General features: G+C 50.8%; 1 protein-coding gene and 1 non-coding gene across 2 annotated transcripts; one reads left to right on the forward strand and one right to left on the reverse strand.

Moving 5' to 3' along the window:
* Positions 1 to 139: 139 nt before the first annotated feature.
* Positions 140 to 17,391, reverse strand: MASP2 (MBL associated serine protease 2). The gene is made up of 11 exons (XM_075560096.1): positions 17,378 to 17,391; positions 17,065 to 17,293; positions 16,749 to 16,929; positions 15,795 to 15,926; positions 13,895 to 14,091; positions 9,260 to 9,407; positions 5,877 to 5,995; positions 4,504 to 4,582; positions 2,567 to 2,704; positions 1,994 to 2,068; positions 140 to 903 (listed from the first exon to the last, which is right to left on the reverse strand). The coding sequence occupies exons 1-11, from the start codon at positions 17,389 to 17,391 to the stop codon at positions 140 to 142; spliced, it is 2,076 nt and encodes a 691-aa protein (XP_075416211.1).
* Positions 1,488 to 1,594, forward strand: LOC142438168 (U6 spliceosomal RNA). The gene has a single exon (XR_012782596.1). It is a non-coding gene; the product is annotated as a U6 spliceosomal RNA (small nuclear RNA).
* Positions 17,392 to 25,497: the final 8,106 nt, after the last annotated feature.

Raw genomic sequence — 25,497 nt, forward strand, 5'->3', positions numbered from 1 at the left:
CAGGCCAGGCTGCGCCTGTCGTGGCTGGCCTTCTGACTTAAACTGTTTGTTGTCTGGTTGGACAGCATGACAGCTGCTGTGTTCGGGATTCTGTGTTGATACCGCTGCTAACATCTTTTATGGGTTTTTTAATATGTAATTAAAATGTATTAATTATGTTATTGATCCAGGGGATGTAGTTAAAGACTTTGGTGTAGACGCCGTACTGCCCTGCTTCCCCACAGTTAATGGAGCCCCAAGACACTATTCCTCCCACAAACCACCGCTGGGTCTCGTTATCTAGAAACACGAAAGCCCCGCCACTGTCCCCCCTGCAGCTGTCCTTGCCCCCACCCTCTAAGCCAGCACAGAGCATGTTCGCGGTGACCCTGGCCCCTGTGGAGGAGTCGTTTGCATAGGCAGCAGTGCATTTTTGGTGGTCAACAACTGGTATGTCAACAAACATTAAGCTTCTGGCAAGAAAACCCCTTTGGGTTAAGCCCCATCCAGCTACTGTTCCAATGTCATTGGTCCTCATGAAGGATTCTGCATTGCTTCTTGGCAGACAGATAGGCATGATGGTGCTATTGATTATGACTTTGTCCTTCAGCTTGATCAGTGCTATGTCATTGTTGAAACCGGCATCATGACTGTAGTCTTCGTGTACATAAATGGCTTCCGCCCAGGCTTGTGTATAATGTGGTGATAATCTCTTCAGAGCACCCATTCTGATGTCCAAAGAGGGTGCATCGTCTTTCTGCCCATAGACTGCGTGAGCAGCTGTTAGGATCCACTCATCAGATAAAAGTGCACCTGCCGCTCTCGTTTCTCCCAGCAGCAGGACTTGCCAAGGAAAATCGCCGAGCTTTGCATTTTGCCCTCCGTAGATACGGCTTCCGGTGGTACGGCTTGATAGCCCACACACTGGGGAAAGAAGCAGATTCTGTAACACCTTTATAAAAGCCTAGGGGGGGTTGTAAAACAGCACAATTCAACTACCTGGTAGTTTTTTTGGATTTGTGAGCTCGGCAGAAAATAAGTGGAAATTAATTTTCAGCATCTTATGTTTTGCAAGTCCATGGTCTACATACAAGATGCAGGGAATTACTGAAGAGGGCAAAGGAGGATTGAGCTGATGCTCAGTGGGTGACAGGGTGGAAGAGTGGAAGGAAGTAACCTTTATTGCCTCTGTTTCCTCTCTTTACAATGGGGTCTTAATATGATTCATAGAGCAGGCAGTAAGTCACTGTCATAAGAGCTGCAAAATTTCTGCTTTGAACATTTTAAAGATTTTAGGAATTTACGGTTGTAGCCTGGACCATTCCAGTTCAGAAATTATTTTTTGATTATCCAGTTGATTGTTTCAGACACTAAGTTTCCCTGTGTCTTTATTTGCTATCTGTGCTCATTAATGTAGCTTCTGTGCTGTTATCTCCAGATATTTGTGTCCAGACTTAAACCATATAAGCTAAAATACAGTTTTAAACAGCCAAAAAACACAGGTAATGGTGCTCGCTTCGGCTGCACATATACTAAAATTAGAACGATACAGAGAAGATTAGCATGGCCCCTGCACAAGAATGACACGCAAATTCGTGAAGCGTTCCATATTTTTTTTAAAAAAGAAAAAAACACAGTGATTATAATCTTTCTGAGGTGGCTTATCTTCAGGACCATTTCAAGTTCTATTAATGTTTGAAACTTAGGTGCCATTGAAAACAATTGCTTTTGGAGAAAAAGAGTATCGAGCCAGCAGAGTTCATGTGTATAAGGGTATAAATGGGCTCAGCTCATTTTAAAAATCATTTAATTTTTTATGCTTGCCTAGTTATAAGGTCCAAAATAATCATGACTGGTGTAGTCTGCACCCAACCACCTCTCTGTTGGCAATGGGATAATGAGGACAGATCGTGTGGAGATGCGAACGGCCTGAGAGCCAGTGCTGAAGTTACATCTCTGCTCCTACCCACTTCTCTCCATCAATTATGAAGCTGGGTATAAATGCACCCATTACCGGGCTCGCAGACTGGGAGTGATTTCTCGCCTTTGGCACTCGTCCAGAATCCATCAGCCTCACACACATATTTACCTGCAAATCATTGGAAACGCAAAATTGTTTAACTGAATGTATAAGGTGGTTGTCATTTGCTTGAATACCCCTTGAAAAATGTTGATTCTTGAGCATCTGTGGGAAATAGAGGTGTCTGAATAACCGTTTTACATGAGTTCATAAATAGCGGTCTCTGCATTACCATGTTTGCTTGCAAAGTGGAAACCTTTTAGATGTGTAACTTGAATATGTATCAAGCTCTCAAGTGCTTAATGATAAGGTGTTTGACTTGTTGAATTAAACCATTTGGAATATATTGTGTGTTTGTCGTAGTCATTTACTAGATAAGATCTGTTTTCAGATTCCTGCAAATTGACATGAAAGTCACTCCAGCTGTGATATTTCACTTAGCAGGAGAGGAGAGTGCCTTCTAATCTTTGGTCTCGCAGTAGTCAAAAATGTTGGTTAAACTTGACTTTCAGACCGAGGGCTTCGGTTCCAATGTCACCCATCCCCAAGTGTGGGGCCTGTTCTTACCGTCGTGACTGGTGCTCATTGTGTAGAAGTGTTCGGCACAGCTATACTGAATCAGAGACTTGTAAGTGGTCACCTCGGCACCTGTGATGTATTCCACTCGGCCGTTGGGTAGGTCTTCAGGAGGGCCACAATCCACGACTGTTAAGACACACGGTTTTTAAAAGGACTAACTCTAAGAATGAGCTTACTGTGGACATTCTCCATCCATCTCTCCAAGGGGAGAGACTCGGGGGTGATTCAAACCTCACCAGCATCCCACCTAAATGGCTAGCTTGGGGTGAAACCATTTCGGGGGGGGGGGAGGAGTGAGAGGAAGATGATCAACTGTGGGAGAGGAGAAAAAAAGTGTTAAAACAGCTTGATTTGGAGGACACGTTATGAAGCAACTGATTAGGGAAAATAAATTCCATCTCAGACACAGCTCTAGACAGGTACTATTGTTGGCATTAAAAGGTTACCTTTAAATGGTTTGCATCTACTTGAAAATGGCCAAGTGCTGTGTATTCTAATTCCTAAATCCATGGTGATGCTGCCTGTCTAGATAAGGAAATGGGTGACGAGATGTCCAGCACAAAATGCAGCCCAGACTCAAGCTTTGGATTCTGAAGACGGCTAGCCCTGATTGGTTTCCTAACATTCACTGGGAGTTTCATGAAAGTAAAGACTAAAGTTCAGGGACTTGTAGAGACAAGTTTTGTACGTGGGTATGAGAAGTGAAAAACTGTAGAAACAGGAGTCAGATTAAAAGACTACTTAATGGAATATGCCGTCAGTACGAGTGGATCTATTAATGTTGGGGTTAATGGAAAATGCCATTAGGTGACAAGTCACCTCCAACTCAGCAGACCTGTTAACAGCAGTGAGATACTGCCCAGTCCTGTGCCTGCCGGCCTCACTAATTGTTCTTCAAACTTCTGTTAGCCTATACCAACAAAAAGTTCATGGGGGGGAAATTAGATGTAAAAGTTCACGACTTTTCCCCCTGAGCTTTTTCAAGTTCCCCTCTTTATCCCATGCATGTGGTTACTTTGAACACCTTAGGGCAGACTGCTGGGAGGGGCCACTGCTGTGGTGGGGTGACAGATGCAGTGGCCACAGCATTGAGTTCCAAGCTGCCCACCGACAACAGGATTGACTGGTTCTGTCCGTCCATCGTCCACAGGACCACCGCAGCAACGCAAATAGGACATGGGGCTAAAAAAAGAAGTGTCAGACTCTAAAGCCTCAGTGGTGGTTATGAGGGGAACTGGCTGAGCAGTGTGCCACTGTATTTTTGGTTTTGTCAAGAGAATTGAAAAAATAGGCAATTTTTTTTTAAATAGGCAATTCTTAATCCACAAAATATGCACAGATTTTGTGTACACACAACTACCATGAGCCGTCCGTGCGGAGCCTGTGTTCCTCGGAAAGCAAGGTCTAGGCTCCAATATAAAGGCGTCTGGCGGTGTGGCTGGGAGGGTGGTAGTTTGAAGGTACCCACTGGCTCCTCAAGACACCCAGGTAGGCGCTGCTTCCACACACCCCAACTCAGGCGAGTCAAGGCTGGCATCTGACAGCACCAAGTAGGTGTCTGAGGTGTGGCTGGGGACTTGGCTACAAGTCAAAAAATCAACCTTTGAGCCCTCTGCAGGGCAGCTGAGAAGACATCTGGTGCTGTAGTCAGCCTTGGAAACTCCCTGAGATCTCTGGGAAGCAGAGTCGACTGGTCACCTAACAAAACGACACTGGTGGCATCTCCACGCTGGTGGGGACTCGGGGACCACTGTCTGCTTGATAACTTCCAGCAACGTGTATTCTACTTGTCTAAAGCAGATGCTCGCTAGAGTGTGATTCTGCTGTGAACTTTGAACAGTTCGCTGAGACAGGAAAGTTTGCACCTCTGGAACTCAAGATCTCACAGCCCAGTTAAGTTACGAAGAAGTGATGGGTTTCCATACGGCTGCATTCTGGCATCGGTCGGTCCCAAGATCCATCTCTCTGACAGATGGTAGCAAATGACTTCAGGGGCAAGTAACCCTAGGGAGGAATTCAGAAGACACTCATGTCTTGTGTTTGCCATCCAGTCCACTCTGCACACTGCGCTGACATGTCCCACACATGCCCCTGAGGGCCAGCAGCTGTTTGCTATCCCCAAGCATCCTCCCGCACGCACTGGCTTACTGCGAGCCCAATTGATCTGTGCTACAATTTATACCTTATTGAGTTACTGTTTTGCTTTCTGCTTTAACCCGAGATAATATCTCATAAGTTCCACAGATAACCCATCAGTATTTCTTCATCAATGCTGAAGGTTTGTGATTTTCTTGCTCTGGCAGAAGCCCCCCTAGTCAGACAAGGAGCCGAGGTGCCTGCAGCTTTCTATCCCGTGGCCGTTGCTGGGGGAAAGGTATTGCAGATCCTTCAGCAAGCTTGCCGAGTGTCTGCCATCAGCTCCCAGTGCGGGAAGCAGCCACAAGGAAATCTTTTTGACTTTGATTTTGTGTTCGGTTTGTTCTAAAATCCAACCTGAAAGGGAGACGGCTTGGGGAGAAACTTTAGCCTTCCGACCACCTCAGGCTGGTAGTTTCTTAATCAGACACTCAGCAGGTCTGTGGCCCCAGAAGCTAGGAAAGAGCCTTCCCAAGAAGTTTTGCAAGGTGGGGAAAGCTGCTCCCTCCTCCATTCTGCCTTTGTCCCTCCCTCCACAGGACCGTGGGCTGCCTAGCCAGCTATCATTTCAATGTTATTGCTTTTCACCACTGGGACCCAGTGACAATTTTGAGGAACATAAAGGAGGACATGTTAATCTCTTACCTGTGCCCCTAAAGCCACATGCTAAGCATTTTTTAAAATTATACTCCCTCTCCCTTAACAGTGATCACTATTTATAATTTTGCCGAATATACTGTTTGCAAGGGCCATCTAATTTTTGTGTGTGAGCCCAGGCGTAGTTGCATGCAGAAGGTCATGTGGGCGAAAGAACCTTCATTTCACACGAGGGACAGTCTGTTGGCGGAGAGACTAGACCAAGGAGGGCAAGCCTGCCTCTGTTCCCCACCCACTCTTGTACCAGATGCCAAAGAGGGGAAATCGCCCAATTTGATCACTGCCCCACAAAAAAAAAAAAAAAAAAAATTCACGAAGCAGAATTCTTAAGGCTAAAAAGATTCTCTGCAGCCATCCTTTTTGTCCTTAGGCAACTTTTCCCGTTTGAGAAGCCCCCAGCAGCCGTGTCTCCGGTCTGCATTTGCCCACACGGGCAGGCGTGTCTGGGAGAGTTCGCGCGGGCGTGGAGCGCACACCGCACACCGCACACTTCGCTCACACGTACCTGCAGCAGCTCGTAGCCCGGCTCGCAGGAGACGGAGATGCGGTCTTTCAGGATGTAGCGGTCCTGCACGGGCGAAACGCGGCCACGGGGTGGTGCCCTCGGATCAGGGCACGGCTGGGCTGTGCAGGGGAGAGGCCTGGTCTGTTCGTGCCAGGGCTGCATTTGGCACAAAGTGCAGGGCTTTACGGCTGAAGGGCAACGCTTAGCATATGAGAGGAGAGCGTTCTGCAAGTGGGTTAGGCTCCTTAATGCCCTAACGCCCAGGTGCTGCTTGTACACGGAGAGTGCCTGCCTTTTCGGAAGCCAGGTGCATGCGTGGTGGGGCTGGGAGTACGGCTCCTGGAAGGTCGAGGTCCCCAAGAAGTACCTCAGAGGAAAAGCCTGGCAGTGTCTTTCCTGAAAGCCCTGGGGAGCACAAGAAGGGAACAAACCCCCAGTGGGCAGGTCACCAGCCCCCACCCCGAGGCCTGCACTCGCCTCAAAACTTGGCCTGCCCTCCACAGCTCCCCCTCCATGCCCGCCCACCTGCAGTCGCTGCTCTCTCCTGGGCTGGCGGTTGGGGCTCCTGGAGCAGCTGGGTCCCGATCACAGTCTGCGTCCTGGATGCCCCAGGTCCCCTGCTGCCCAGAGGCTCTCCTGAGGGGAGCCAGTCTCCAGGGACAAGATGGGGGGGGGGGTACTTCCCAAAGCCATTCGACACCCAAAGCAGGCTCCCTGCCCACTCTGCCCTCCCCCATGCCCTCTGGTTTCACCCTGGAGCCTGGCCAAGCCCGTCTGCCCCTACTGGCTCCCTTGGAACCAGCATATCCATTGGATGGACCAAGGAGCCTGGTGAGGCAGTGGTTAAGCACTGGGCCGCTGGCCAACATGTCAGAGGGTCAAAGCCATCGGCTGCTCTGAAGAAGAATGATGTGGCAGCCTGCTTCCAAGCACCAAGAGCATATGAGCAGGTTCTGGGGGCTGTTCTCCTTTCCGGAGACCTCAGCCAGTCACTGTGGACTCACTGGCAATGGGTTCGAACCTATGGAAAGTAATGGGCCTTCCAAAGCAGACAAGGGACACAGGGTCCCCGTTCCCAGCAAGCTTCCCCAGTGCCTCTCCTGTTTTATTGGCATATCATTCCCGCACAATTCAGTCATTCAATCACATCACGAAGTACATGATCATCACTCTCCCTACACTTCTAACCGCAAGGTCAGCAGTCTGAAACCACCAGCTGCTGCTTGGGAGACAGACAGGGCTTTCTACTCCGCAGAGTTACGGTCTCGGGAACCCAGGGGCACTTCCAGCCAGCCCGACGGACAGGGCGGCTGAGTCTCCAGTCGACGGCGGTGAGTGTGGTTTGGGCTTCCCGTCAAAGGAGTCGCCTTCCTGACCAGCTTCCCTCGTGTTCAAGAGACACACCTGTGACCTCATGGTCCCCGCTACCCACCACACGCTGAGCCCAGAGGCCTGACCTGAGAGCCTCTCTTGGCAGGAGACGGTGTTCTCCCGCATTTGGAGGTTGGGACGGACAGCTCAGAAAGGATATGACCAGTTGGATGCCCATAACCAGGAAGCACAAGAGCCCAGACGCAGTGAGGCTCGGCCGCCCGACTTGTTTTGTTCTGTTGGTGAGTGTGTGCGTCCCTCACTGGGGAACATTCACCAGTCACTGCCGCCCTGTTCTGGGGAAGATCCCCTGGCATTCTGACGGTCCGCCATTGGACAGCTGGTGGAAGGTTTGGCCAGGCTCCAAGGGTGGAAGCAGGGCCGGTGAGTGGTGGAGAGATGGAGCCTCAGCCCACGACAGACTCCTTGCCCCGCAGCTTCAGTGAAAGCCTCCATCTGTCCAACCTGCTCGCCGTCCAGAGTCATCCCCAGGGCTCCACACCGTGCCGCTGGGCTTCAACACTGGCTTATTTCTGCCCGGAGAACCCTTCTACTGGCCCCCAGCACCCCCTCACTCTTTAGCTCCAACTTGAGGGGTTTCTGATCCAGGAAACCTTTCTTAGCCCCCTTAGCTAAGTCATCTATGCTCATAATTACAGGTCTGGAAAGCCGACTCTGGTCGGGGGAAGACCCTCACAGTTATGAGATATAAATAAATCTTAATATACATTCTCAGGACTGGACCCAGTCCCTCCAGGAACCCCCCCATAAAAGAACTGTCAAAAAAGAGCTACCATATAAGATGAATCATCATCTGTCTGGCTACTTCACTGTGCCTAAAGGTTTTCTGTAGATAAGCAATCAGGTGCTATATCCCACCCACCATAGATGTAGCAACCTCCTGGGGAGGGACCAGGGGGGTTGGGGTCAGCTAGCAGTAGGTCAAGATGATGACTCACCTTATTGCTTGTTTATTGTGTTCCCTGCTTATATTACCTATTAATTCTGTCTGATGTTAGCTGTATAATGTGCATGTCTTATGACAGATCTATATGCCCATTGGAAATTACATTCTCTCTCTGCCCTGACTTGGGACTTGAAGCCCCTGTGCCCCGCTGTCTGTCTTTAATATTTCCACAATCGCAAACTCGCTCCTGAGGACCCGTCTGAGTGTTGGGGACCCCGCACCCTGACAGTAGAGGAGCCTGGTTTGAGTAGGAGGAAAGTGTGGAGCAAAACTCATACTCAAAGAAGAGACCAGGCTTACTGATTGGATAGAGACTCCTAGGGCCCTTTGTCACCCTTCAGGTCTGGAACTGAACCCTCCCCCATGTGGCATCATCATCCACTGCGATCACTAGGGCAGCATTGACCCAGGACCAAGTCCAGAGCAAAGGCACTGAAGGGGGAACGGAAACCGGGAACGCAGGGAGGACATGGGGCGAGTAGGGGACATAAGGGGATTACAATGGATGCATTGAAACAAAGTGATGTAAAGTGTTGACGGTCAGATCTGAGCTCTGCCCTGTAACCCTACGCCTCGTTCACAAGACAAGGCTTAAAATGAACAACGTCACCCACTTGTGGGGTTTCTGTTTCAGCAGCACTGGGAGACTAGGAACTGATGGCTGGGTGGAGGGAAGGATGGATGATGGATGGATGGATGGATGGATGCATGATGATGGATGGATGGACAATGGATGGATGCATGATGGATGGATGCATGCGTGATGGATGGATGGATAGATGCATGCATGCGTGATGGATGGATGGATGCATGCATGATGGAGGGATGGAGGGATGGAAGGAGGGATAAAGAGTGTTTCCACTCTGAGGATCATTGCCTCCTAGACCACCCCACTCACAGCTGCTCTGCCTCCCAGGCCTGGCCCAGGAGAGTTCCCTCCGGGTCACCTTGAATACCCCCCACGTCACTCTCTCCTGGCTCACCTTCTTGAACCCTTGACCATCCGTCTAGGCAGAGATGGAAGCTCTGAGCTTTCCGTTCTCACCTGTGCTTGTGTAGTGTATCTTCCAGCCTGTGTGGTCCCCCGACTGGTCAGTGACAAAAGTGATGTTCACCATGTTGCTCTTCGTTTCAATCCTGGGGGGCAGCTTTGTTCCACAAAAGGGGCCATATTGTTCTCTCCCAGTTTGGATCTGGAAGAGGAGAGGCTCATGAACGTCAGGCCCTGCTGCCATGGGTCCCATAGGGTGGGAGAGATGCCTCCTGGGCCCTTGGCAGCTCCAGGGAGAGGCAGGCGGCCTGAGGCATGGATGGGGGAATGTCCTTCCCTTTAAAAGGCATGGCCCAACTTGGAGCCCTGTGGAGAGTGCCAGCGGGGGCAGGGCTCTGCTGAAGGTCCTATGGGTGGAGGAGGGGATGCTGCTGGAGAGCTCCTTCCCACTTTCTGGCCTGAACCGCCTGTCTCACACATGGAGCCCCCCCCACACACACACCCTGGGCCCCCACCTCCAGGGGATAAGGGCAGAGGGGCAGGCTGGGTCAGTACGTAACTATGGCCCTGGATCAGGGAGAGCAACCACTTTCCAAGGCATGCAGCTTCTCCTACCCCACCCCCAACCCACGAAGTGTTGGCAGTCCCCCCTCTGGGCTTGTGATTGTAATCCCATGGGGGTGGGCTGTCAGTTTTAATAAGGGAGGACTCGTGCAGGCTGTGTCTTGAATCAATCACTTGCAAAATATTAAAAGACAGGCTTCCAGCAAGATGGGGACCCGGGCAGACACGCTCTACCTCTGGGACAAAGACACGAGAGACCAGAGGACCAGATCCAGAGATGACCCTGAGCGTCAGAGGACAGGACAGAGACGTGGACTGGATGCCGATTAGCAGAAGCTAAGTAAAAGGGCCAGAAAGGAGTCAGACAGGTGAATTACCTGCAGACTTGATGTGGCTGCCATCTTGAACTTTTATAAACACACCCTGGCGGCTGGTGACCAGAAAGGTGGGACCCGGCTTTGCTCCCAAGACCCACCTGGGGACCAGAAGAGTGGCCAGACCCCACCCTCACCCACCCAGCAGCCACTGACACCCCCACTGCCAGCAGCCCCAGTTCTGCCTGAGGTCAGAGCCGCAAGCTCATTGGCTGGGGACTGGGAGCCCCGCCCCCAGCAGTGTCAGATGACTGGCCACTTCCTCAGGCAAGAACTCCTTCCATCACCAGTCGCCCCGCCCACCCAGCCCCCACCCATGGGTGCACTCTGGGGCCAAAAGAACTCCAGGAACAAGCATCCTGACCTCCTCGGCCACCAGCTGAGCTGGGATGAACTGCTTTCGGATCAGGTGCCCTGACCCCAGACGACACATGACTGGTGGGCATTCCGTGCTGGACAAGTGTCCCCCTCAGCCCCTGCCCCGTGAGCCCTGGGCTGGCACAGCATCCTGACCAACAGGAGGGCCTTGCTCCTCACAGCTCTCTCCTCCCTTCACTGTGTGTGTTTCCCTTTTCGGTCCCTTCCCTTAAATAGCAACCCCCCCCCTCTGCTTTCACCTGTTTCTCTCCCTCCTTCTCTTCTTTCCCCTTTTTCCTTCGTCTCCTGGGGTTTTGTTTGTTTGCTTTTTCCTCTACTGTTCTCGGCCCCACCAACCCCCACCTGTTTGGATTATAGTTTTTTACTTTTTTCTCTTCCTTTGTTATTTTCCTTTCTTCTGGTTAGTTATGAAATTATTTTTCTAACTGTTCTTTGCCTACTTTCTCCTGCTTATTTTTCTTTTTGCCACTGCTTGTTTTTGCTTTTTTTTCACCCCTTGTCCCACCAGACAAGAGAAAGTGACCAGCCCCACGCAGCCCAGCCCACAGAGCCTCCTACAGCCCCAACTACTGCGTGAAGGCCACTACCCATCCCTGTACTATCTGAGCATCAGTGGACAGCAACTCGAAACCCAGAACAAGCCTAGCTACAAATCATAATGACCCTACAGAGCAAGCTAGAGCTGCCTCTGTGGGTTTCTAAGGCGGTCATTCTTTATGGGAGTAGAAAGCCCAAACTTTCTCCCCAGGAGTGCCTGGTGATTTCAAACTGCTGGCGTTGCAGTTAGCAGCCCAACACGTGACCACTGTGCCACCAGGCCAGACCTGCCCTCAGCTGTTACCTGAAGAGCAGACGCAGGACTGCACACACATTCTCTGCCACACTTACCAGGAGACGGTGGTGAGGGCCTCAGGTCACACCAACATGCGATCATCAGTTACATACAAGCGCAACACCACAGTGCCTTAGAAACAACAGACGGTTCAGGCCACAGGAGGAAATAAGACAAAGAGGCTCAGACACAGCCAGACGACCACCACTCTCAGGGAGAAATGACACGGGACCCACCTGGTACGGAATTCAAAAAGACCCTGTAACGGATCGGGAGAGACCAAGGAAGGCAAGGGAAGCACAGGAAACAGCTGTGGAGGAAGTCAGGAAAATATTCCAAGAAGAAGTTTTAAAAATGCATGAAAAAATTTTAAACTACAAAAACAGCAAATAGAAATGCAAAAGATGGAGGTTAAGATTTCAGAGATTGATGATACACTGAAAGGGTCCAGGACTAGAACTGGATCGATCAAAGTCTGAACCTGTGAGCTAGAAGACAAATCTTTCAATACTAACCTTCCAAAGGAACCATCAGAAAACACGACAGAACGTTTTCAAAGAAAGCCTAAGGATTATGTGGGGCACAATCCACAGGAACAATATGTGTGTCGTTGAAATTTCAGAACAGGGAGAGACCTGATCAAACTTTCCAAAACCAAAGACAAGGGGAAAATCCCGAGAGTGTTTCAGGAGATATAAAGTGAGCTAGAAAGGGTAGCCACTAAAACTACACGCTGATTTCTCAGCAGAAACCAGGCAGACAAGAAGGCAATGGGTGGCAGGTAAATCTCTGAAACAGAGAAACTGCCAGCCAACCCAGAACTATCTACCCATCATAACTGTCCCTCAAACCCAAAATTAGGGGTCTTCCAAAAAAGCAGAAATCAGGGATTTTCAAAGCCCAGACCAAGCTTTCAAGAAATGGAGTTCTTCAAACAGAGAGCCAAGGGCCTACGATTAGCATACAACCCAGATATCGAAATAGCCAAAGTAAAACATATGGCAGAAACTTGGGAACCAGAGATAGCAATTTGTAATGAAGACAATTACAAAGTAAAAAGATGTAAGGATATAGTCACAGAGCTTCAAAATGGAGAGGATCCAAGTGGATTCCAGGAACTTGGGTGGGGAGGTTGGAGGACAGTCAGAGGAGTTCGAGGGTTCAAGGCAACAGAGGCCAAGGCTGTGGTAGACACGCCCATCAACAGAGGCCAAGGCTGTTGTAGACACCGCCCATCAACAGAGGCTAAGGCTGTGGTAGACACGCCCATCAACAGAGGCCAAGCTGTGGTAGACACGCCCATCAGTGAGTAGACATGTGGCTAGAGACATGTGGACTGAGCAGATGTGAGACCCACACATGCATAATGGTTTGATAGAAGCTCTTCACGCATGAGTATTGACCTTGACTCTGTCTATGGCTGTGGGAAAACACACAGGGGTCAGAGTTATGGAAACACATGGGCTATAACCAGGTACCTTGAAGGAAATGGGTCGCTGAGCCTGGGGGCTCAAGACCATAGTCTCAGGGGATGCCAAGGTCAACTGGCATAACATAGTCTTCGACATCTGCATCAGACTTTAGGGAGCAGTGATTGGGGTCTTAAAAGCTTAAGAGCAGATGTTGAAGGTGCCACTGTTGGCCTCTAGCAAAATGAAACAGAATGACGCAAAGTGGACTGAAATAGGTGGTACAATAATTGACGAATGGACCCAGCCAACACCCGGGTCCACCACCCTGAGCCCTGCAGAGTTAGGCGGTGCCCAGGTACGGCAAACAACTGCTGTGAAAGGGGGTCGCCTTAGAAGTCCTGAATCGAATGAGGGGGAGGATGTGGAACAAAATTCAGAATCCTGAAAAAGCCCCGCTTCGCTGGTCGAATAGAGACTGGTGGAGGCCTGACACTATGGTCCTTGCTCACTCTTTGGAATTGAACTTGGGACAGAATTCTTCCCCGTGGTTCAATTTTTCAGTCAAACAGTAGACGGGTCGATAAGGGGAATGGTAACACAACCGATGGGTGCCCACCTTAGAATAAGCAAACATTTGGGATCCAGGGGTCAGCGTTTGCCCAAGGACAGAGTTCGGAAAGGTTAGGAAAGAAGTCAGGAAACATAGGGAGGAGATGGAAATGAATGCGGTGAAACAGGTGAAATGGACGATGTGTTTGATAAACCTTGGCCTAATTCACAAGAGAACGATTTTTGTGGTCATTGTTTTTAAAGAACGCAATACTCAAGGAGCAGGTGAAGCCAGCAGAGAATGGGAAGGCCCGATGCCAAGCCAAAGGGAGACTTCCGGGACCGGGAAACAAGTTGAAGAGCAAAGTCCTTCCTCAGAGGCCACCCAGAGAGAGCAAGCCTTCCCCTGGAGCTGCTGCCTGGACCTGCGCGTGCAGCCTCCTGTACTGTGAGAGAAAACCCCGTTCTGTTGGTCTCAGCCACCGCGGTGGCATCTCTGGGACAGGAGCCCTAGAAAGCGGAGGTCGGGACCCCAGTGGAGAGATGGGCAGCCAAGCCAGGTGGGTCCCAGGAGCGCCACCTTGAGGGAGTCGTAGGGGCACTGGGTTTCGGGGTGCGTCTCCACGTCGAAGGACTCCACAAAGTCTAGGAGGATGCTGAACCCCTCCTCCAGGAGGATGCTGAACGTGCAGCTGGAGAGTCCGGGGTACGGCCGGGGGAACTCCGGGCTGCTGAGCTCCCCGGAGCGCTCCGTGAAGACCTGACCCGAGCACAGCGCTGGGAGGGGAAGAGACGATGGGCTGGGTGAGTGGTGGGCGGTGACCTCTGGCCCTATGGGACAGCCCCACTGGGGAGGCCCAGCACAAGGACAGAGGACACTGGACCATCCGGGCCCTGTCTGAGACCAACAGCACACACCAAACACCGCCCTCAGTGGGGTTGTTTAGGCCGCAGGCTCTCTTGCTGTGCAGCTTGCGCTCCAGAGGCCACCCACACTCAGGAAGGGGGTTGCCAGGGCCCCCCCTCACGCCCACCGCCCCCTGTTGATAGGGGTGAGCGAGGCCAGGCTCTGGAGGGGGGTGCATAGGAGGCACACAAGAGTGGGGGGTCACCATAGTTCCCACAAATTCATGGGAAATGAAGGGTGCGGTCTACATGGACAACCCCCCCCCCCCGCCAGGTCTTTCCCTCCCCCACCCCCACCCCCGCCATCGCCCAGCCCCAGCAATTCCAAAGCCCATCCACCAGAGGGCCCACCAGGGCCTCCTGAAGTCCAGCAGGCCCCACCCTCCCCACCCCCAACCCCCAGCCCTGGGAGACCTTGGGGCAGTTCTGTCAACACTGACCTAGTGAGTCAGTGTTGACAGCTAGTGAGTCTAGGGCTCTCTCCTTTTGGGGAGCGCTGGTGAGTGCTTGGAACTCCATCACTCAAGGGAGGGGGTGGCAACCCCACCCCGACTCCCCCCACCGTCCCCTTGACCCTGACCCTAGGGCAGCAGAGGGGCTAGGGGGCAGGCATTAGAGCCTGCATGCTTCTAGGAAGGGAGGACCCCCACCCTGGCACCCCTTTTTCCCTAGGGGAGAAGGAGCTGCCAGCTGGATTTGGGGGGCCAGACTGCCCCCCTGGGTGAGCACTCCCTGAGTGGACCGTGCTGGGTCAACACACTGGGACTTGAGTTTTCCTCGCTGCACAGAAAGCGGTCCTGGGATGCTCCCCTCAGCTCCAGGCCTAAGGGCGGCAACCCCACCCCAACCCCACTCTTCAACACGGGGCTGGAGCCAACTGTCCGAACCCGGCAGAGGAGCCTGTGGTGCTGTGGAGAGGGGGCCCCCTTGGCTGCAGTATGGGTGAGAGGGAGGCAAGGAGGGGGGGCGAGGGGGCCAGGGTCTGAGCAGCCAGCCGCCCGCCCGTCCCCTTAAACTCCAGAGACAAATTGCATGGCAAGGGAAGCTGGGTTTATTGTCACGTCCGGGGTGGGGGCAGTGGGGGCTGCAGGCCGTGGGGTCCTCTGGCTTCTGGCCCGCTAGGCAGGCTAAGCCCCGGGAGGGGCTAGTGACTCTTCTCTGGAAGAGAGGAGAGAGACAGAGAGAGACAGAGAGGCTCAGGGATTGGGCCACAAATGGGCTTGGGGTCCAGGAGCCTGGCCAGCAGGAGGGAAGTCAAGCCGTGAGACCAACACATGCCTGCCCCCCTCCCCTCCCCAAGGGTTGTGGGACAAAAGGGGTTTGTAAGCCTGAGGTGGCCAGAGGAGGCAGCCTTACGTCCCCCCACCCTGGGAGAAAGGGCCACAGAGTGGGGAGCAGTGGGCAGCAGACAGGGAGGAGACTGCAGGGAAGAGGCCGCCGGGCTCGGGGCTCAGAGAAGGGGTGGAAAGAGGAGGGCTAGGAGGCCAGTCCCGAAGCGGGTCCACCAGCCCAAGGACCCTGTGGTGTCGGGCAGGGACTTGGGGACAGCTACCTGGCCCCCAGGCCCCACTCACCTGAGCAGGTGTGCTTGTTCTTGTGTAGCACGTAGCCAGGGCGGCAGGAGCAGTAGAAGCCACCAAGGTAGTTGTGGCAATGGTGGTCACAGGCAGGTGGCTCTTCCGGGCCCACCTGGCACTCGTCAATGTCTGGCGGAGAAGCAGGCCAGGGGAGCAGTCCACGGGGCAGGAATGGAAGCCCACCCAGGCCCAACACCCTTGGAGGGAGACTCTGAGGCCCCAGGAGCCATGGTGTCCTGCGGAGGTGACCCAGCCTGGGAAGGCGACAGCCCGGGGTCAGACCAGGGGGGCGGTGCTGCAGGTGTTAAAACAAACACCGGACCAACCACGGACACCACGCCACGGCCTGTGAACGGCTCCTGCCTCACGGCCTCAGTGATCCAGACAGTTCTCTCGCCTGGCCCCTGGGTGGAGGAGGATCGCCGGGCCTTTCTTCTGAGGTGCTGCTCAACGCCACGCCAAACTCACCGCCATCGAGTCCACGCCGACTCATAGCGACCCCCTGGGGGTCTCCGCGGCTGTCGCTCAGTCGTTCTCCCTCAGAACGGCTGGTGGTTTTGAAATGCAGACTACTTGGATTGCAGGCCAACATGTAAGCACTCCACCACCGGGGCTCCCTCGTGAGGTGCCACTGGGTGGGTGCCACGCATTTGACTAGACTAGTGGCAACACAACCCGCATCATGGCCCAGGGCCCTGCAGTGAGTCCTGGCTAACCCCGCAGCCTGGCGGGCCTTACCCAGCAGAGCTGCACACTCCTGCCTGCCAGTGGGGTTCTCGGCCCTCGCATCTCAGGGGGCCGTAAGGACTAGAGGTGACCAGGGTCCCTGACACAGAACCTGGCACAGAAGTGGCGGCGTGTGTGTTGCCCAAGGCCCTTCCGGGGGCAGGAGGGCAGCCTGCAGGAGACCTGCCGTGACTCGGGCCCACCGCCCCCTCCCCCCACACTCACCCTCGGCTGCATAGAAGGCCTCAAAGCCGGTGAACGGCTTCTCGTTGGAATAGTCGGAGCGGAAGGTGACCTCCAGGTTGGAGCCCGGGGGGGAGTGGAAGATGGTGTCTCCCGGCACCTGCTCCGTGTCCGTGCTCTCGTGACCGCACAGCGTGGCCATCACCTTGGTCCCCGAGCTCAGCTGTGGGGTTCAGAGTCATGGCAAGGCAGGGCAAGGTCCCAGCAAGGTCAGCCCTCTCTCCTGGCTGAGGCCAGACCCTGCTCCCAGGGTGACTCTGCCCCCACTCCCGCCCCAGGCCCTGCCCCCACGTGGCACCTTCACAAAGTCGTACTCGCAGAGATAGGAGAGCTCCAGGTCGAAATGGGTGAAATAGAGGCGCAGGCGGTAGCCGGGGGGCGCGGTCAGGGTCCAGTGCTGCTCTTGCTCGTTGGGGTACTTCCCTGGGAAGCCAGGAGACGCCAGGCGCCCAAACATAGGCTCAGGCCAGCGTGGGACTGGGGTCGCGGCTGCCATGCCACACAGCAGGGCCAGGAAGGCCAGCAGGCTGATGGCAGGGCAGGGGAGCAAGGGCCCAGCCCTACAGTCACCCCTCATGCTGGCCAGGAAGCTGGGGGGACCTCCTACCCACCTCATGGCTGGCATGCTGGTCCTGTTAGCCAGGCCTGGTCTGCAGCTTACGCTGTTTTCACCTTTGGTCTGTTTATCTAACTCCCTGGCCCTGCCCCCTGCTCTCGGCCCCTAAGATTCTGGGACTTGTCCTCATGATGCCTGCCTGCGTGCCCAGCAGTCCAGGAGCCAGGGGCTGGACCTGGAAGGCAGACAGCCCTAGGGACACGTCTTGGCTCTGGTTCCCTTGACAGTGGGCAATACCCAGAAGACGATGGTGCAGGCACACAGAAATGAGGGGTTGAAGGTACACTTGCTTCCCTGGAAACTGGTCAGTTTAAAAGACACCAGTCCAGCAAATGATGAACACGGGAGAGGAGGCGGCAGCATCTGCCCCAGGGAGCTGGGAAAGCAGGTGGCCCAGCAGGTGGAATAAAGTGGTTTTCAACCTGTGGGTCGCGACCCCTGTGGGGTCGAACGACCTTTTCATAGGGGTCGCCCAATTCATAACAGTAGCAAAAGTACAGTTATGAAGTAGCAACGAAAATGATTTTATGGTTGGGGGGGCACCACCACATGAGGAACTGTATGAAAGGGGTGCAGCATCAGGTTGAGAACCACTGTCTAGAAAGCCAGCTTCCAGGCTGTCCGTGGGAGAGCCAGAGACAGACATGAATTGGCCCCAGTCCAGTGTTCTTCTGGAAGGGACGAAGAATCCAGCCAACCCCTCTGTCTTCCACCCCCTTGATCCCAGCAGACTTGGAAGCTTCTTCTGGGTGACAGTACAACAGAGGGTCCCTGGCCCGCTGCCGGTGGTAGAGGGCGGAACACAGGAGCATTGGATGACATGGAGCGTGGAGAGGCACAGGCTAACTCTGCTTCTGGGGCTCGGCCACCAGCCAGGCCTCTCCCTCTTTTTTGGAAGTCTGACCAGCCTGGAAGCAAAGATCTTCACTTCGAAGTTTCTGCGAGGGCTTTAGAAGGTTCATGGATGATGGCAGGTGCAGGTAGGTTAAAATGTAACACCTTCACATTTGACCCCTAGACCAGCAGTTCTCAACCTGTGGGTCATGATCCCTTTGGGGGTCGAACGACCCTTTCACAGGGGTCGCCTGATTCATAACAGTAGCAAAATGACAGTGATGAAGTAGCAATGAAAATAATGTTATGGTTGGGGGGAAATCACCACAATATAAGGAACTATATTAAAGGGTCGTGACATTAGGAAGGTTGAGAGCCACTGCTTTAGACCCATTTTTAAATTGTAGTTTAAATTTTTTTCAACTTTCTTTTTGATTGAGGTTTTCTGCTTTGCTTTGTTGTTGTTTGTTTTCGTTTTGTTTTTAATGTTTTTCTGTCTATGAAATCCCTGATTGGTAAGTCTATATAGACAGTAGCTGGATTAATGGTTTCCTGGGTGGGTGGCAGGGAGGCTGGTAGGGAATGATGAGCTGATAACACGAGTACAAGAAAGAAAAAAATGTTCCTAAAAAGTTGTGGTGATGACTGTATCACTCCTCTTGGAGAACGATTGAATTGTATGAAATGTGGATCATGTTCCCTAAAATTGTCTTAAAAATAAATAAAATTTCTATGATCTTTTAGTTCCATTTTTCCATGAACTTTTTGACTCCCTGTGTTAGTCTGGGTGGACTAGAGAAAAAAATCCAGAGACACTCATATGTGTGTCAGACAGAGCTTTAGATCAAAGAGTAACTGTATATTGAAAAAAACATCCTAGCCCAGTCCAGATCATGTTTCTAAGTCCAAGATTAGGCCATATGTCCAATATTAGTCCATAAATTCTTCTTCGGACTCACGCAGTTCATGCAATAATGCTGAATGCAGGAAGATCTCAGGCCGGTGCCTAAAAAGTCTTGTGGATCCAATGATGGTGGAAGCATCTCACCACAGACAGAGGTGTCCACGTGGCTCCTCCCGCTCCCCCAATGTGGCTGTTCAACAGGTGAAGCAGAGACACTCAGAGGGCTCAGCAAGTCTTTGCCAGACGTGTTTTGTCAACAGGAAGACAAAGGCAGAGAGAGAGAGGAAGTTCTCAGAATCCTCATGAGAAGGCCACACCCACAAGGAGGGATCATCATCAGGCCGTGACCTGATTGACAGGCTAGACTCCGCCCCTGCACTTATTCATCAAGTTGACATGAAATTATGTGACTGCCACACCCCCGCTTGTACAAGCAAGTGACAGCCTTGTGACCACAAAGAAAGTCAAGTTGACACCACATTCCTGTGCCCAGAGCTTCCGATTAGCATTTTAGTCCCTGTTTTTAACGTAGTTGACGGGCGTGTGGTAAAACTACCTTACAAGACGTGGAGCTGCTTTACAAGACACGGAACTTCATTGCAAGATGCTGAATGACATACCACCTAAGAACATAAGTGACTCCAATTTGAGAGAGACTGAAAACCCAGTGAGAAATGCTGAGTCACTGCAGACTCACTGCTAAGAAGTAAACCACCTTCCAGAGCGGCACCTAGAAGCTCCCTAGACACCTCTGGGGGACCCGGATAAGATCTTGGGGAATGCCGGAATGACGTCAAAGAGCCAGCAAGACCGCCCATAAAGGCCCGGGTAGCGAGACTGAACTCAGAGCTGGGAACCAAGGAAGAGCCATCAGCTCCTGCTCTCCCCAGCTCCACCCGGGTGAGGACACCCATGAAGGCAATGGCCAACGGGACTAAGGGCCAGCAATTGATATGCTGAATCAAGCTTGTGTTGCCCTTCTAGCTAATGACTTAAGTTAATTTTAAGATTGTTAGATTGTTTGATGTGTGTTTGAAGTGAATAAACCGAGCATTCAAAAATGTCAAAGAGCATTCAGTAATTATTGATCACGTCGCTCGTGACAATATTAATACATTCATGAATTACTTAGGAGGTTTGTGAAGGAGGCAGGGTGGAGAGGGAGGGGAAAAATGAGGAGCTGATACCAAGGACTCAAGTAGAAAAAATTTGTTTTGAGAATGATGATGGCAATAAATGTACAAATGTGCTTGACATAATGGATGGATGGATGGATTGTGATAAGAGTTGTACGAGCTCCAATAAAATGATTTAAGAAGAATCACTTGGGAAATCTGAAACAGGAGAAAGTGAGAAAAAAACAAACAAAAAAGCCAAAATGCTATCAGAGGAGGTTCAGAGTTTCAAGGTTCTCCACTTCCCCAGTTCTCGTCCTGCTCGAGAGAGGCATTTTCAAACCAGAATCAGAGAAAAGGTTTGAATAGTGCGAGTGAGTTTGAGGTCCAATGGGCCCTTAGTTAGTCTAAAAGTCCTGGCAGAACGTACAGCTGAACCATATCTTTCCCCAGTGGCGGACCTCCTCCTCCGGGCTGGCTCTCTGGAGCTATGCACTCCCCCTCCAGCATACCTCCTCCCTCAATGTGCGACATTCTAGCACCCCAGACCGCATGCTAGGCCTTTGTCACAGCCCCTGTGATAGGTAGGTTTATTGTGCCAACCTGGCCAATAGGAACATGTGGGATTAATCAGGTCACAGTTTGATTGGAGGGCGAAGAGATAAGTGGTTTGGCAAGCCCCACCCCCCTCCCTCTCTCTCTTGTTCTCTGGTGATGGGACCAGCCTGCTTGCGACTGCTTTAGCTAGTTCTCTACCTCAACTTGTGGGACAGCCTGTCAGGGGAAGCCAGCCCCTAACACATCATTACGGGTCAGATAGGCGCAATTGTACAGTGATAATAAGTAAAGATCATAGTAAAGTCATAGAGAGCATGAGAGATAGAAGTGAAATAAATGGGAGTCAGACACAATTCATGGTAGCATGCTCACCTCAGCTCTGCATGATGGTCCACGTGGAGGGAGAGAGAGTTTAATGGTAGCCCCAGCCCCTTTTATATTCTCTGGGGACATGCAAGCCCCCTAATTACAGGTGAGGACATACGTCACAGGAAGGGGCTGTATTGATATCTCCTCTGGGCCTGCTTCACTAAGCTCCTGAGCTGCTGACTGTTGGTGACTTGCCTTGCTGTTTGTTGCCTGTGGTCAGATTGCCTGCATTGCCCGAGGGAAGACTCAGCTGTCTGCTTCCTTGACCTTGGCCCAGCAGCCCTGGTGAGTTGGATTTCTATAATATTAACTATTCCATGGAAGTGAGTTGAACTGAGTGCTCAGTACTGCTGTGTGGACTAATTAGTTGTTATATTCCTTTGTGTTGTGTTTATCAGCTATCTATCTATCTATCTATCCATCCATCTGTCTTATTATCATAAGCGTCCCGGTTTTGTTTCTCTAGAGAACCCGGTCTAACACAGACCCCAAATCCAAGAGTCCCTTCAGCTATTTTGGTTGTTGTTAAGTGCCATTGAATAGGTTCCTACTCATAGCCATCTTTAGGCCTCTGCTTAACAGCACCTTGCTAGTGCTGCTCAGTGCCAGAGTGGGCTCTGACCCATGGCCACCCTGTGCACAACAGAACAAACACTGCACTGTCCTGCGCCGTCCTCACAACGGTCCCTGTGTCTGAGCCACTGAGGCAGCCACTGTCAATCCATCTTGTTGAGGGCCTTTCTCTTGTTGCCCCTCCAAACACGATGTCCTGGGACCGGTCTCTTCTGACAACATGTCCAAAGGATGTAAGACGAAGTTTTGCCATCCTTGCCTCTAAGGAGCACTCTGGCTATATTTCTTCCAATATAGATTTGTTTTTAGGAGTTCATGGTAATTTCAGTTGTGTTTTTTTTTTCCAGTACCACGATTCAAATAGAGCTGCCAGATTCAGGCTGGATTCAGAAGAGGACATGGAACAAGGGACATCATTGCTGATGTCAGGTGGAACTTGGCTCAGAGAAGAGAAAACCTGAAAGACGTTTACTTGTGTTTTATTGACTTTACCAAGGCATTTGGCTGTGTGGATCACAACAAGCTACGGGTAGTCTTGAGAAGAATGGGCATTCAGAACACTTCATTGTGCTCATGTGGGATTTGTATATAGGTCAACAGGAAGTTGCACAGACAAAATAGGGGAACGCTGTATGGCGTAAGATCAGGAAAGGTGTGCATCAAGTTTGTATCCTCTCTCCTTACCTGGTCAATATGTACAACGGGTACCCCCCCAAAAAAAAATAAACCCACCGGATTTTTCCCCCGCAAAGCTGTGTGTTTGAGTATTTTTATAAAACAATCTTATCACCTTCAAAGCACTCTCCATTACACTTAATACAAATTTGTCAAATCTGTGATTCCATTCTTGGAAGCATTGTTCCAACGCATCTGTTTGGATGGCTGACAGCACCTCCTTCGTTTTTCTTCACCTAGTCGTCAAATCGCTGTCCCTTCATGTCCCTCTGCATTCATGGAGACAAGAAAAAATTGCACGGAGCGAGATGGGGGGGAGGGAGGGACGGGGCGAGAGGCATCCTGTCTTTTGTCAAATACTGGAGCACTGAGATGGCTGCGTGAGCAGGTGTGTTGTCACCGTTGCAAAGCCAGGCCCCCGTCTGCCACAAAACTCGCTGAGCTGAGCTCCAAGATAGTCCATATAACGTCCCCATCTCTTCAATGGCCCATCATCGGTCTTCTAGCACAAGTGCACACATTTTGTCTACATTTGTGTCCGTTCCGAAAGCTGCCGGACATCCAGAATGAGGTTTGTCATCTGTAGACATGTCACCTTTTTTGAAATGCGAAAGTCACTCATACACTTGAGTTTTTCCCATAGTGCTGTCCTTGTAAGCTGTGTTCAACATCACAAGTTTCTGCAGCATATTTCCGGAGCAGGAAACAGGATTTCCCAGTCACACACTGTTCTCTTAAATTGGCCATCACAAACAACAAGGTTCGAGTGAAACTGCTTTTACGAAAAAACTCACTGTGACCAGAAACACTGTCTGTAGGTGGCGCCGCTGGGTGCACAGACTAGAGCACCTTGCTTGATGCTCACTGCACAGGAACAATGCAGACTGTGAACGCTCTCTCCCCAGTGGAGCTTTTTCTGTTGTTTTTTTTAGTGGGGAGGGGGAGGTACCCATATGTTGAGCAGATAATCAGAGAAGCTATGTTATGTGAGGAAGAATGTGGTATCAGGATTAGAGGAAGACTTATTAACAGCCTGCAGTATGCAAATGATTAACCTTGAATATAAAGAGGATTGGACGCCCTTGCGGATGAAGATCAAGGATTGAAGCCTTCAGCATTGCCACTGAATGTATAGAAGACCCAAACTTTTATCACTGGACCAATAGGTAAGATCATGATAAAGGGAGAAAAAGCTGGGGTTGTCAAGGATTTTGCCTTGTTTGTATCCATAATCAGTGCTCCTGGAAGCAGCAGTCAAGAGACCACAGGATGAGCTGCATTAGATAATGCGGATGCACAAGACCTCTTTAAAGTATTGAAAAGCAAGGATGTTGCCTTGAGGACTAAGGTGTGCCTGACCAAGGCCCTGGTCTTTCCATTGCTCTTATGCGTGTGGATGTCAAACACAATGAATAAGACTGAAGAAGTCGTTGCCGTAGTAATGTGAATATCTTGTCTTTCTCCACCGAGCCTTCACTCTCTTCCGTTGACAAGGAGATGTGCCTTCTCTGCCCTTAACCTTCCTTTGTGCTGGAGAGGTAGGTACAGGGAAATGGGCTTCCACTCCCTTTGGTTACAATTTCTCCTAGATCCGTGCCCTCTGCACCTCTCCTCCCTTTGCCAGCCTCTCTCTACCTAATACAACTCACAATAAATTGCAGACACAATGCAGGAGAAGAAAACGTCCCAAACCAAGACAAAGCCGTCCTGAACATCTTCTTTAGAGGAAAAGCAGATGGTATTGATACCCAGAAGCAAGGACAGTCTGCTATTTTACAAGCACACTCAGAGAGGGGAACAGCAAGGGATCTAAAATTGATGGTGCGGAGGGTATAGTGTTCCTGGTGGTGTTTGATCAATTGAAATGTATCCAAGAGGAATTACTGAGAGGTGAACTATGGGTAAACATGATAGTGGGGCAGGAGGGAAGAGAAAGGAAAAAGAAGAAAGAACGAGAAAGTAAAAATAAATAGATACATATATAGTAAAGATATAAATATAGGTGTGTTTGTCTATGTGTGTGTGTACATGTAAACACAACAAGGAAGCAGATGGACTTGGGGCCTCTGTTTAAGTCTGACCTCAGTACAAGATCAGTTTCCTCTAATAATGTGGCACTGTCTGATGCTCACCTTCCCAACACAATCACTGAAGACAAAACGGGTGCATAAGCAAACGTGGTGAAGAAAGCCGATGGTGCCTGGTTATTAAACAATATAGCGTTTGGGATCTTAAAGGCTTGAATTTAAACAAGCGACCAAATAACAGGGAAGTCACAAAGCCCACACGGAAGAAGCACACTAGCCTGTATGATCATGAGGTGTCGACAGAAGTGGGTATCAGAAGTTCAAAAATGCAATCAAATTGACATGAAGGAGCATGGACAGAGTGGAGACCCAAAACCACCTGTAAGATAATTGGGCAGTCCCTCGCAGAAAGGCCACAGGAAAGGGACGGTAAATCTAGGGAGCAGTATAGCACTGATGAAACACATTACTATCCTCTAGTTCTTTAATATGTCCCCCCCTTACTATTATGGTCTTTATTTTACTTCATTAATCGTGTTAGACCTCTGCATGTTCTTTTGACCCCTGTATGTTCTTTTGTATAATTAAGAGTGTTTGATGCATGAAAGCCAAGATAGATGACCCTTCAGAAACAGTCACAGGAGTAATGATTCCCAGAGGGTACAGGAAGTGGGGGTGGGGAGGGAAGGGGCAGCTGATCGTAATGATGACTGTGTAACCCCACTAGAGGGGAACACATGACAAAATTGCAGGTGAAGGGATACATTGATCGGTGTAAGATACAACAAATAATAATAATATATAACAATAAGGGTTCCGGGGGGGGGGGGTAGAGGGGAAAGAGATAAAGGAGAGCTGATATCAAGGAGTTCAAGAGGAAAGAAAACATTTTGAAACTTATGGTGGCAGCAATTGTAAAATTGTGCTTGATCTAACTAGATTATAGATTGTTATACTATTTATAAGAGCTCCCAATAAAATGATTAAGAAATAAATTTTAAAAATTGAAAATAAATAAATTAAAAATAAACAAATAAAAAAGCACTCAGAGAACAGAAAA

The sequence above is a fragment of the Tenrec ecaudatus genome, chromosome 1, assembly GCF_050624435.1.
Source record: "Tenrec ecaudatus isolate mTenEca1 chromosome 1, mTenEca1.hap1, whole genome shotgun sequence".
Classification (NCBI taxonomy): Eukaryota; Metazoa; Chordata; class Mammalia; order Afrosoricida; family Tenrecidae; genus Tenrec; species Tenrec ecaudatus.

Excerpts from the sequence above, each read along its gene's own strand:
- MASP2 (XM_075560096.1), bottom strand. Across the intron at positions 15,927-16,748 it reads GGCCTTCTATGCAGCCGAGG|ACATTGACGAGTGCCAGGTG; the intron begins GTGAGTGTGGGG and ends CTTCTCCGCCAG. Across the intron at positions 5,996-9,259 it reads GATACACTACACAAGCACAG|CCCAGCCGTGCCCTGATCCG; the intron begins GTGAGAACGGAA and ends TCCCCTGCACAG.